The sequence below is a fragment of the Raphanus sativus genome, chromosome 7 (genome assembly GCF_000801105.2).
Source record: "Raphanus sativus cultivar WK10039 chromosome 7, ASM80110v3, whole genome shotgun sequence".
NCBI classification, from domain to species: domain Eukaryota; kingdom Viridiplantae; phylum Streptophyta; class Magnoliopsida; order Brassicales; family Brassicaceae; genus Raphanus; species Raphanus sativus.
In genome coordinates, this window is record NC_079517.1 from 14,392,480 (window position 1) to 14,406,844 (window position 14,365).

The following is a 14,365-nucleotide window of genomic DNA, read 5'->3' on the forward strand; positions in this document are numbered from 1 at the left end:
CGGATTGTTCTCAATTGGTGAAGATGGTTTCGGAACCAGAAGAATGGCCGGCTTTTGCGAGTTACTTAGAAGACATCAAGAGTCTGAAGAGAAGTTTCAACAGCTCAGAGATTATCCATACCACGGACGCAAAATAAAAAGGCGGATAGCTTAGCACGCAGTGTGAGGCAACAAACGTCGTTTACTGTCCATATGGATACGGAGCACCCAGTTTGGTTTACAGAGTCCACATAAGTCTGTAAAATGGTCGACAAAAAAAAAAAGATTATATGGTAGACCGGATTATATTTGATCTTTTAAAAAAATTGCAGTTTATGTATTATGTCATCAAAATACAAATATTTACAAATATTTACCAAGTACGAAATAAACTAAACCAACATAAAAAGGTTAAACAAACATATTAATTATTTTTTCTAGGATAAAACAATACACAAAGGAAGAAGCAGCCGTGGGTGAAGCCTGGTCCTGAGATTTTAGAGCTAGTCAATATTTTGAAGATTTCATCTAATTTTTTTTTCTGGAATTCAGGGGCCTAAAAGTTTTTTTGAGGCTTTTGCCTGTGCATTTTATTTTCAAAAATTTTGGAAACTTAAAACTAATGCTTGGCTCATGACCGATCCTGTTGAAAAGACATGGGGTCCGAGACTCCTCTTCGATTGAACATCGATGTCTTGCACATCGGGAAGCCCCGAATTTGTGGCGGCCGGTGTGTCATAGGGTTTCTCCGTGATGAGGACTTGTTTGTATAGTATTCTAGTTCTAGTGCAACTTTTTACTCCAACAATTTATTTATTATGTGTTTCACTAATAATAATTCACCAATTAAGTAAATGTATTCATAGAAAGAGATATACACACTAATAATAATTCACCAATTAGTTCTCAGTTTTTACTAGAACAGTACCACCTTTTTTTGCTTTTTACTTTTTGATTTTCACCATTTTAGTTTACTCTATTTTGCACCTTTAAATTTTAAGCAAATTTACTCCAAATCTACCAACCAGATGCATTATTTTATGCTTTCAGAAGTATATTGTAAAAATGGTTCCAATAACAACAAGGAGTGGGCGTGGATCGAATACTACCGTAATTTTATGTATCTGAGATTTGTTTCGTATTTTACAGATATCCGGTTTTCTAGATATCCGGAAAATCTACAGATATTTACGAATATTTATGGATATTTATGAACATCCACTTTATTCAATACAAACAGATTTAGAAAAACCGTGCATTTTGTCTTCTAAAAATATCTTTAATATAACATAAAATATAAAATAAAGATTAGTGAAACAATATTCATAATTTTTAAAAAATTAATTAGATGTTCTTATAAAACATAAGATTTTAGAAGAATTATATTTTTTATAAATAGTTTTTTTTTGTCGTCGACTTGTACGGACTCATGTGGATCTGTAAACCAAACTGGTAGCTCTGTATCCATGTGCACGACAAAAAACATTTGTTTCCTAGCACATCGTGCTAAAGATATGTTAAGGTAATAGTTATATAAAATTATACGTTTAAACTTCTTTATTTAATTGTATATATACATATATTGTATAAAGTAGAAGGATCGGATATCCGACTCTGATTTTTAGTATTTATGATTTACTTCGTTTTTAGAACACATAAGATTTTAGAAGAATTATAGTTTTTATAAATATATTATATTCCTTTCTTAATTTAATACTTCTATAAGTAATTTTATAAAATGAAAATAAAGATATGTTAAGGTAATAGTTATACAAAATTATACATTTAAACTACTTTATTTAATTGTATATATACATATATTGTATAAAGTAGAACGGATCGGATATCCGACTCTGATTTTTAGCATTTGTGATTTGCTTCGTTTTTAACGAATATTAATTTTTTAAATATTTTCTTTGCTTTGAATATTTTTCGATATTGAGATTTTTCAGATCGAATTGAATAAAAAATCTAATCAAGCGTATAAAATGTCGTCCTAAGTTAACAACAATAGAAACATAATTGTTAATTACATGAAATGAAAGCCATCCAATTACACTTTTACAGAGAACTATGGAACTACAATGAAAGTGTCTGGGACCCACCTTGATCGAATCGCTGAGATCCTCTAATCGTTATGGTTACACATATACGTAGCTTCCAGCTTGGACCCACCATCAAGTTATCAATACTATTAAAACAGAAGGCCCTTTTTTTAGGTGCCCTCCTGTTTCAACAATATTTACCATTTTTTGCCACTGATTTAATTTAATCATATGCTTTTTTATTTAATGCTTTTGTTTTCTTAAAGAATTTCTGCTTTAATTTGTTAGAAAAATATTTAGCGTATTTTGGTTATCTTAAATCTCTCCCACTCTCCCTCAATCTAGACAACTACACGAGAGAATTATTTTTGACGAGAACAGTTGTAAGTTAATTGGGCAGATCGTGAAATGGAGTTCCTGCGGCAACGATGCTTACTCAGTGTCTTTCCAGTATTCAAGCAACGAAAAAGATGTGAACCAGCGTTTGTTTTAATTGACTGAAAAGAGTCAAAATAGTGAGTCAAATAAACATGCTGCTTCAGATCATAGACGATGTCTTTAAGCCAAAATCCAATCAAATATCATGATGGCTACTCTGCAAGTCTCAGTATCCTTTGTTTTTGTAAAATTTAATGATTCTAATTTTGTTAACGACCTTTCTTTTTTAGAGTTTAGTTAATCCCTGTACATGATTTGATGGTGAAATTGTTTTGTTTTTGTTTACCAAAGGAGAAAATTTCAGTCACAAATGATGAAGCAAAGGATCCCAACTCCAGAAAGATGATAATTCAACAGTATATACCTAAAAAAAGGTTTGTGCGTATTCAACAAACAATAAAAAGCTTTTTCTTTGATTAAATTACTTTGATTAAATTACTTTAATTATATTTAATAGTATAGATTTCGTGTTAAAAAGAATAGTCGAAATATATTCTTGGGATATATTGTATTTTGTTAAGAAGATATTATATAAAATGATTTTGTAAATCAATAACAGAAACTGTTTTAGTTTCGTGGTCTACAAATTTATTTCAAGCAATAAACTTAACATAAACTAATCTAATTTTAAAAACACCGGAGATATTAAATTATATATTTACTAAACTATATATATTTGAGGCGAGAATTTAGCATCAAAATTTTAAACTGATTCGTTTAATTCCAAATTGATTTTCTTTACATATTTATATCAAATTTATAAAAGATAATATGGCATATTTTTTTGAATTGTCCTTTTGTAACAAAATTTTTTAAACAAAATACCTTCCATAAATTTTCTGTAACCTATTATGCTCTTCTATCCTCCTGTTATTAACTTCAGTCACACAAATCTTGAATCAAGCAAAATCGTGAAAAATGTCTCAAACAACATGCAACAAGCAGTTTTGAAAGACAGTTCACTGCTATTTTTGGAGAATCATTGGAATTAATCATTGGAATTAATCCTAGCTGATGCTCATGTAAGTTTTAGTTTCGATTTTTTTATAATTCTAAACTTTTTTGATATGCTGTCGATTATTTACTAAACAATTTCACAATTAAATTTATTTTTGAAGGGAACAAAAATCAATGCTTCATGTAAGAAGACTTACATGGTTGAGTTGATCATGAAGGTTCAGTTGGAGTTTGGCGAAACATTGATAATTTTTCTCTAAATCCAGCCTCTGGTTTGTTCAGATCAACAAATCATACCTACAAAAATGTCTTTTGTCTAAAACATTACCATCACAGATTCTATTTCCGCAATGAAGATATGTTTCTTAATCTGGTGGATTTAAACCATACAAAGTGGAACACTTAAATCTTTCTTTCTGATTGGTATCTGTTTTTAATAGTATAGATATATTTTGCTTTAGTATTTTCAATAGTATAGACACTAATCATAATCCATTTGTTTTCAGATGTAATAAGCCAAGTCATAGATTTGGCTGACCTTGAAACGATTCAATGTACCGGAGGCAAAAACGAAAAGAAGCTTGAGATTACACGTAGGGACATTTCGTCAGTTTATAAGTTAATTATGTTCGACTGATATTTTTTTTTTCATTTGTGAGTACATATACGTATATTTTTAATCATATACTGATATTTTAAATGTCTTTATATATAAAGTGATCAAAGGAAAGCTAGCTTGCTGCATATGGGGAAAGTTTGCAGATAATTTTCACATATCTTGCCAAGAAACAGAAGAGGGCATAGTAGTATGTCTTCTACGATTTCTAAATTGTAAGAATTGGCCGATAGAGAGGTATGATTTTCTAAAGTATACCTTAATTCTAATAATTAATGTGTTTACGATTAGTAATTTACCTTTTATAAAGGACAAAGTTTTGATCTCTCATATTGCTCCTTTACATTTTCAATTCTGAAATTAAAGAAGCATATGAGCTTAAATAAACGTACTTTTCTAACTTTAAATCACAAAATATATTTTTATACTACTAACTTGGTTTTTTATATTAAAACAATGACAATAGGTATACTAATCAATATAATCAAATCAGGATCTCTTTTATGGATTTGCCCTTAATTTTTTTTGGCATACTATTTTTTGTGCCATCAGTTTGCTTTAAAAACTAAAAATCAAGGATAAAAAAAAAACCATAGCTACCTAATAACATGCCTATAGTTATATTTATCTCCCCTAATTATATACTAACTAATTCAACTAATATTAGTCGGAACCTACATTAAAAATACAACAACTAAATATATAATTTACCCCATCCACGATTAGATTAGGCATCAACCAAATGAAAGAACGTGCATATATAATTTATAAATGCCAATGCACCCACAAAATAGAAAAACCTCAAAATATACCAACAATACATTATACAAAATATATTCTATTTCTAACAAAATTAAAATATTATTAATAAATGGTTGATGACAAAATTTAAAAACCTAATTTCTTTACTAAAAGTTATACACAGATTTTAAAAACATAATTAAAAACTAAAATAAAAAGTAGAAGTTATCTATTTGTTCAACCAGTAGTTCACGTAACTGTGTTCCAAATCTTAGTGATTTTTGACTTTTAAAATATTATTTTTTACAAAACTCAAACCGGATTTATCTTGAATCACCGAGTTTATCGGTTCAATCTTGGATCCGAGTCGGGTTTCAAAATACTGAATATTAGAATTTAATTTTCGGATCGATTCCGGGTCAGGTTTTTTAATGAATAGTCTTGACAAATTATTTTTGGTAACTACTAAAAAATATAATATTTTGTAAACTTTAGAAATAAAGTTTAAAATAATTTTTGAAATGCATATGTCATAAGTGTATAGTTATGCATTTGACATATTTAATATAGTCACCAAAATTATATTAAATTAAATTAATATTAATTACAAATATAATTATAAAAGCATAAAATTAAAAATTAAATTTCTCAAAAAAATTAAAACAAAAATATACCCGCCCTTTTAAGGGCGGGTCAGAATCTAGTTTTATACTTATGTCTCTAGTCAACTCCTATATTTAAGACCCTTGATCGGATATCAACACTTATCTAGTTAATTTCTTTAAGTTATCTACAAAATTCTTAATTATTTGTACAATTTAATCTTAAATTATTGTTAAAATTTTTTCAGTCTCTTGGTTTCAATGAAGTGAATCCTTATAATGTAGATAGAATCATCAACTATATAATTATTTATTTAATACTTCTTACAATTTTAATACCATAATAAATCAGTGTTAAAATATATTTATTCTGTAAAATTTCATGTGATTTTGTTGGATTGGATTATAACAAAATTGAGAAAAACACACAAAAATAAAGATATAAATAGACTTCAATGCACTTCGAGGACTAACAAAACTAAACTCCAGTAAAAAAAAAACAAAACTAAACTCCAGTCTTGACAGTGACAACCTTTAAAGTACTCTCCTTTTTAGTTTAGAGATCTCTCACACTTTTTCTTTTCTTTTCCAGACGTCTTTACTCTCTTTTGTTCCTGAGATTCCTAGTTTTTTTGTTTCACACACTTAAATTATTCACTAATTAAACCCATCATTCTCTATTTATAGTTTCTCGCGTTCTGATAGTCAAAACCATTAACAAAGAGATTACTAAGAAGAGAGACAACCATGGCAGCTTCAGCATCTGAATGTCCTCAGTTCATTTCGAGTAACGGTGGCACCAGAAGCTTCTCCACCGCTCCACTTATCGATAACTCTGACCCTAATCAGATTATTGTCCCTGAGGTTTGGTTTTTTTTTTTTAATTATACAGAGGTATCAATGCCCCCACAGAATTGGTCCAGACTAGTCACGTGTTACCATATGTTGGTCTTCTGTCCCTGGCGATGCCGAAATGTAAATTTCCCAGTGGCCGGGATTCGAACCCAGGTGGCGGAACTCACAGATGTGAATCATTTACCAACTGAGCTAGAAGCCCCGGTTAAAATTAATAATAATAGCTCCCTTGAATGTAATGATGTCCATAATCACAGCTCAATCACCAAGTACCTGGTCTTGAAAACACGGTTTTTGTTTTTCAAATCTTTCACAAAACTCACATGTGTTGTTGTAATATTACTATTTAACCGAACTAAGTCAGTTCCAGTGCACAGTTTCCGAGTCAAGAAATAGCTGTTAGAGTCAACAACATATGAGACTCCAAATTTTAGCAAAAAAAAAAACAACATATGAGACATGAACACACAAGGAGAGGATCTTGATTTGTATATATTTAAAGAGTTTGTTTTAAAAAATCAATTCCTTTCTTTTTAAATATATTTGCAGAAGAAGAGCTGGAAGAATTTCTTTGCTTACTTAGGCCCTGGCTTTCTTGTTTCAATCGCATATATCGACCCTGGAAACTGTAAGATCATAGAGCAGATTCACTTTGCTATATCATTTTAAGTATAACTATATCATTTTAAGTATACCCTGGCAGGTATATGTTTTGTTTTACATTTAAAAAAATAATTTTAATATATGTATTTTAGTTATATTTATGTTTTTTATTGTATAGTATTTCTTTTAATGATTAATAAGATGTTTTAATCAATACTATTAAATTTGGAACATGTCCAATTGATATTAGTTGAGTTCAATTTAAAATATACCCGTTTTGATAAAAAACAGGAACATGACCTATTGATATATATGCGATCCAACTATTTTAATACAATTATTAAAATCTTTTATTAATAATTTTAAAAAATATTATATAATGAAAAACACAAATTTTAAATTTATAAAAATATAAGACAGAAAATATACCCGCCCTTTAAAGACGGATCAAAATCTAGTCAATACTATTAAAATAAGAACATGACCTATTGATATAAGTGTGGTCCAACTATTTTAACACAATTATTAAAATCTCTTATTAATTTTTTAAGAGAAATATTATGCAAAGAAAAACACAAATACAACTAAAAACACAAATATAAATATATTTTTTTTAAATGTAAAAGAAAAAATATATCCGCACTTAAAATATCTGGTATATTTTTTGTTTCTGAGAGGGCGAGTATATTCTGTTTTATAATATATTTTATAGAAATTTAATTTTAATTTTATATTTGTGTCTTTATTTATAATTATATTTGTGTTTTTTGTAAGCATATTTGTGTTTTCTTATTATATTTGTGTAAAAGCTTTTAAAAAGAAAAATTATTACTAAAAAAAAGTCTTCAAGATTTCAAAAATTATATATGGTCGTTTTTGTTAAGTAACAAATCGAAGAGAAAAAAATGATTCTTGGAATGTTCGTATCTTGCACCATTTGCATGTTTATTTAATTTTAGCTTTTGTTTGATTAAATAAAATATATGGAAGCAGTTACAAAAGTGGAAAAGCCGATTATTGGGGGAAGTTAAAGATGGTTATATCCACAATATCAATATATATATATCAATATAGTTATATTTAAAATGTATGTATTATTGAAATTTTAAATTGGACATAATTTACTATCAATTGAACATGTTGAAGAATTAATAGAATAGATTATAGATGATCAATAATTTTTTTTTTTTTTGCAGTTGAGACTGATCTGCAATCCGGAGCACAATACAAGTATGAGGTATACGTATTGTGCCGGTTTTGAGTCGGGTTATTATAACTAATTTAGTAAATATTTTAAATAACTTCTTTTAAGTTTATGTATTATATGCTAATGTTTTACTTCTCTATGTCCAAAGACAGCCTGCTCCCTCATAGTTTCGATTTTTTGATAAAAATATTGATTTCTTTATAATAAACAGTTACTTTGGATCATATTGGTGGCTTCTTGTGCTGCTTTGGTGATTCAATCTCTGGCTGCAAATCTTGGTGTTGTCACAGGTTAACACTCTTTCGAGTCACTCTTTGGTTTTAAGTTCCAAACTTTTTGTTGGTTTTAAGTTCTATAAATTAAGTTTGCTTAATTTGGCTTATATGGTCACAGGAAAACATTTAGCTGAGCATTGTAGAGCTGAATACTCCAAAGTTCCAAACTTTTTGTTATGGGTTGTTGCTGAAATTGCAGTAGTCGCTTGTGACATCCCTGAAGGCACCAACTTTCTTTACTCTTTACTTCATTTCTCTAATAGAATATCTCTGCAAGTGCTAATTGCCATCACTGGTCTCATTTTATAGTAATCGGAACAGCTTTTGCTCTGAATATGCTCTTCCACATACCGGTTTGGATTGGTGTTCTCCTGACTGGCTTAAGTACACTGATGCTTCTAGCACTTCAGCAATATGGGGTACGCCTTTTGAGTATCATATTTATTTCACGGTGCTATGTGTATGTTCAACCCTGATGAGATGATTGTTTACAGGTGAGAAAGCTAGAGTTCTTGATTGCATTTCTAGTGTTCACGATTGCTATATGCTTCTTTGTTGAGCTCCACTATTCGAAGCCAGACCCAAGAGAAGTCCTGCATGGTCTCTTTGTTCCACAACTCAAAGGAAATGGAGCAACTGGTCTTGCAATCTCTTTGCTTGGGGCAATGGTTATGCCGTAAGCTCACTTTCTTTCTCTTCACCCATCTTCATAAAAACTTTTATTTATGCCACCGTCTATTTTCCACAGGCACAACCTCTTCCTCCACTCTGCTTTGGTTCTCTCAAGAAAGATCCCACGTTCAGCTACTGGCATCAAGGAGGCTTGTAGGTTCTATTTGATAGAAAGCGGATTGGCTCTAACGGTGGCCTTTCTTATAAATGTCTCTGTGATATCAGTAAGTGGTGCTGTTTGTAACGCTTCGGACTTAAGCCCTGAGGACCGAGCTAAATGCGAGGATTTGGACTTAAACAAAGCCTCGTTTCTGCTACGGGTAAGTTGCTTGCTTGCCACGGCTTTTGTTTCTGTCAGAACATTTGATGTTTATTTTGTTTCCTCTGTTTTGAAACAGAATGTTGTAGGTAAATGGAGCTCAAAGCTATTCGCCATAGCACTTCTTGCTTCCGGGCAGAGCTCAACAATAACAGGAACTTACGCTGGACAATACGTAATGCAAGGGTTTCTTGACCTAAGACTCGAGCCATGGCTCAGAAACTTCCTAACAAGATGCTTGGCTATCATACCTAGTCTAGTCGTTGCTCTCATTGGTGGTTCAGCTGGAGCCGGAAAGTTAATCATCATTGCCTCGGTAACACAACTATTCCCATCTCTACTCATAAACTATATGACTTACTACCACATATCAAATCATTGACTGAACAAAACTTTAAACAGATGATCTTATCCTTTGAGCTACCGTTTGCGTTAGTTCCTCTTCTCAAATTCACTAGCTGCAAAATCAAGATGGGTTCATACGTAAACCCAATGGCGGTATGTAAGCTATCAACACACATTTTCACTAAACTCTCATCTCCCTTGAACTTGATATGTTACTTATTTTTTCTAACAGGTTTCAGCTTTGACTTGGGTAATTGGTGGTTTAATCATGGGAATAAACATATATTATCTAGTAAGCAGTTTCATTAAACTTCTTATCCATAGTCACATGAAGCTTGGCCTTGTCATCTTTTGTGGAATTCTTGGGTTCTCAGGCATTGCTATCTACTTAGCGTCCATAGCTTATCTTGTCTTCCGGAGAAACAGAAAAGCCACTTCTCTTCTTGCATCAACAAACTCACAAACTGAGGAGACACTTCCAAGACAAGATATTGTCGATATGCAGTTGCATGGCAAAGTGTCTACGTCCGATGTTGATTGAGTTGTATATCAATCATCATAAAACATTGGTTTCCATTAAAACTGGTTATGAACCAACTCCACAAAGACCTTTTGCTTGTACTCATGAAGTGGCTTGTCAATGTTGTCATTTTCTTTTTTTTCTTCTTAATCATGTTCTCTTACGTTTATGTAAGAAATAACGTTATTGTAACATCGGATAATAAGATCACTGATTCCACTAAAGCTACATGAGTAACATATTAGATGTATATATGCTTCAAGTTTAAAAAATAACTTGGTCAAACTAGTATGTATTTCTTTAGATTTATGTGGGTACGAACAGAATCTAAAATACAAATGTCATAAACTCTCCATACACAACACAAACCAGGCGACGTCATATCTCAAACTAGTTCAATAACAAAGAAAAGAGAAACAAAGGGTCTAAGCAGAAAGAATCTATCTAAAAATGGGTTTTGCTCACAGTGCCCTACTAAGTACAAACTCCAATTCAAGACTCTCTATCTTCATCAGCGTCTATCTCAGTCTCACGTAAGCTTGTGCTTCTCACTTTATCAGCATCAACCTCTTCTGCTTCATCCTCCGTATCCTCTGTTTCTCTCTATGATACGAGCCTGTGTCTGTGTTCGAGATATCATAACCGGAGCTGTGACTTAACCAAGTCAGGACAGAGAATTAATAATTAGCTAAGCCTCCTTTAACCTTAGTCTCTCTAATCAAAACTATACTAAAAGCAGGCTTCTTGCTATGTCCAGCTAGGACAGGAAATTTGACCAATAGGATTACAGCTCCTCATCCACGTCATTTACTGAGACATTTCATTTGGGCTTTTTGTTTGGTATGTAAATTGGGCCGTTTTGTTTGTCGGACAGTATGGTGAGCCCATTTTGTGAATGGTGTCGATGTGTTTTTGCCACTGTCTCCTCTCTTTGCTTTCGTAACCCTAGTTAGGGATGATTTTGTTTTCAAATTTTTCAAAAAAAGTTTTCAAATTTCAATAGTCAGGGATGATTTTGTTTTGTGGGTTGAATCAAAGTGTTAGTTTTGTGTTCATTCTCATTCGAAACTACTGGAACAGCGAATATATGCGTTGGTCTTTTTTTTTGTTTATGTTTCTTAAAGTCAAAGCTTTGTTGTTTATGTATTGTGATAGGATGGAGAATGAGCCTAATGACTTAGCTAGCGACAACGTAGCCGAGGTTGACGTGAGCGATAGATACATTGACGTAGAAGACCTCGAGAGACGTATGTGGAAGGATCATGTACGCCTCAAAAGAATCAAAGAACGTACCAACAAAACCCGTTCCCAAACGCAGAGGAAGAAGATGTCTCGAGCTCAAGACGGTACAGTCAAGCATATGATGAAGCTAATGGAAGTTTGCAAAGTCCGCGGGTTCGTGGACGGCATCATACCCGAAAAGGGGGAAGCCGGTGAGCGGCTACTCTAACAATGTAAGAGCCTGGTGGAAGGAGAAGGTGAAGTTCGACAAGAACGGACCAGCTGCGATTGCTAAGTACGTAGAGGAGTGTTTAGACTTGCAGTTTGTTCTGCAGGATCTTCACAATGCTACGTACTTTGGGGTCTTTATTGTCTTCTTTGATGCAGCTTTGTGATTTTCCGCAGAGGAAGTATCCGTTGGAGAGAGTGACTCCTCCTCCTTGGTGGCCGACAGGGAGAAGAGTGGTGGGTGAAGCTTGGTCTGGGCAAAACCCAGAGTCCCCCTCCTTACAGGAAGCCGCATGATCTCAAGATGTGGAAAGTTGGATTTTTGACGGCTGTGATTGACCATTTGTTGCCTCATGTTGCGAAGATTAAGAGGCATGTTCGCCAGTCTAAGTGTTTGCAGGACAAGATGACGGCTAAGGAGAGCGCAGTTTTGAACCAAGAGGAGTGTCTTATTCAGCAGCTTAGTAGTGACAATGGAGCATCTAATGTAACCGAGCACACCGGAGTGGTGATACTAACAAAACTGTGGTGAACAGTGACAATGATGTTGATGGGACAGAGGAGGCTTCGGATTCATTAACAGCCAACTCGCAGCCAGTAAGAGCAAGATAAAGCAGAAACACAGGAGAAGGAAAAGACCAAGAAGCAGATCAGAAGCTGAACAGAGAAATGTTATACCTGACATGAAGAAGGTGTTTTGGAACCAAACATAGCCTTAGGACCAGAGGAGAACGGTCTGGTGTTGGTGGTTCCAGAGTTTGATAGCAACTGTACTTATCTTCTCCCTGTTAGTGGACAAGCTATGATGCCTATAGAGGAACGGTTTACGGACCAAACCCTAACCAGGAGTTGCAGTCTGGGTCAAGTTAAAACTTCTATAATCCCTCTGCAGTGTTTGTGAATAATCAGGAAGAAGATCTTATAGAAATGAACCCATCTCACAACAACGGGTTTGAGGCCTCAGTAGAAGTACTTCAACCCCATGGTTTACACGAAAATGAAGAAAGAGATTTGTCTACTCAGTTTCAGAGTGACAGTAACATTCTGTCTCCATTTATCAATGACTTGGCGTTTGATAGTAGCAGATTTTACTCTGGGTTTCATTCCTATTGTACATTTGATGATGACTTCTCATGGTTTCGAGCATAGTTTCTTGACGTTTTTGTTGGGAGGTTAATGGTAAGTGTATGTTGTCACACACCACACCATCTTAGTTTATAATCTTTTGGTATTGTCTTAGTTTTTTTTTTTGCAAGTTATGTTGCAGGTTCAAAAAAACATGGCAATAGTCTTAAATAACTACTAGATTCTGACCCGCCCTTCAGAAGGCGGGTATATTTTTTGTTGAAAAATTAATTTTATGTCATGAATATTTTTATCCTTGATAAATTATATTTTGTTAAGAATTTTATGAAATCTATCTAAAATTATTGTATGAATTATTTTTGTTATTTTAAATATGACCAAAATTTTGAAGATTCCAAATAATTCTGACCCGTATTATGATTTTTGTTTATTAACCTGCTGTTAAACTTGTGAATTATTTCACAGTGATTTTATTTTTAGTATTTTAATTTAAATAAAAAGTTTAATATTTTTAAACTATTGTTTTTTGTCCTAGACCCGTTATGTATTGATAAAATCTGTTTTGTGTATTTTAAAAAGTTTATATGATTTTTTATTTTAAATGAAACTATTTTTTAAAAATATTTGAGAACATTCGGGTCTTCAGAATCTAGATTCTGATCCGCCCTTTCAAAAGACTTATTGATCGCTTTACCTAATTACTTGGTCTCAACTCTTTCGCTCTTTACTTCTTGGTCTGTTACTTGATCATCACGTCGCTAACGCTACCAGAGTTAGGACGAAGTGGAACGATTTTTTTTGAAAAGGCACATGTAAAAGTTGTGAATGAAATGGTTCTAAAATTAGAATAAAATTATAATTAGTTGTACATTTAATAAAGTCTTACATCAAAACTTATAAGTTAGAGATAAACAAATATTCAGATCATGAGCCGGATTAGTTGGGTTGTAAGAATGTATAAAAATATTACAATTTTTAAAACGGTGTTTTAAAAGAAAATATTTTTTCAAAGGACTTTGGACTTAAAGGGAGAGTCAATTAAATTACTACAAGAATAATTGGAAAATAGTTTATAGAAAATTAAATGAAATGAAACATTCCTTCAGTCCAACCAATTAAACACATAAATAAAATTCAATCAATTTTTCATTTTGGTTCTCACCTTATATATAATTTCCAATAAAAAAAAATATCAAAAATTTAAATACTAAAATTTTTGAAATTCATATACAGAAAAATAAATAATTGAAAATAATTTTATAGTTACCTAACTACTTATATAAACATACAAAATATATAATAGAAACTAAAATTTGAACAAAAAATCCGGGCGTAGTCCGGACCGACTCTAGTAAGATTAATTTCTGAAAGATGATCTTTATTAATCTCCTTGAACCCTTTATATAGGTCCACTATACATAATAATTTTTAAAATCGAACTGACATAGTTTAATTGTTACCAAATAGTAGGCATGAAATTTTTCGTCCTAAATGTTAGGTTCTTATGTGATAATTGGTTTTTTGACCAAAAATATTTTTAAAAATATAATCAGTTCATTAGTAAACAAATTATGCAATTAACAGAAAATTTTAAAAATTGTTTAAGGGCCAAAAATTAATCTGATCAAGAATATAATTTTTTTTCATACAATATTT

At 31.9% G+C, this 14,365-nt stretch overlaps 1 protein-coding gene and 1 pseudogene across 1 annotated transcript; both read left to right on the forward strand.

Annotated features, from left to right (window-relative positions):
• Nucleotides 1-5,925: 5,925 nt before the first annotated feature.
• On the forward strand, nt 5,926-10,398 carry LOC108816363 (metal transporter Nramp1). Its single transcript, XM_018588935.2, has 11 exons — nt 5,926-6,242; nt 6,783-6,861; nt 8,033-8,073; nt 8,255-8,333; nt 8,437-8,541; nt 8,628-8,737; nt 8,813-8,994; nt 9,067-9,310; nt 9,389-9,625; nt 9,712-9,807; nt 9,887-10,398. The coding sequence occupies exons 1-11, from the start codon at nt 6,126-6,128 to the stop codon at nt 10,193-10,195; spliced, it is 1,599 nt and encodes a 532-aa protein (XP_018444437.1). The 5' UTR covers nt 5,926-6,125; the 3' UTR covers nt 10,196-10,398.
• Nucleotides 10,399-11,104: 706 nt separating this feature from the next.
• Nucleotides 11,105-12,826, forward strand: LOC108816319 (ETHYLENE INSENSITIVE 3-like 3 protein; annotated as a pseudogene).
• The last annotated feature ends 1,539 nt before the right edge of the window (nt 12,827-14,365 follow it).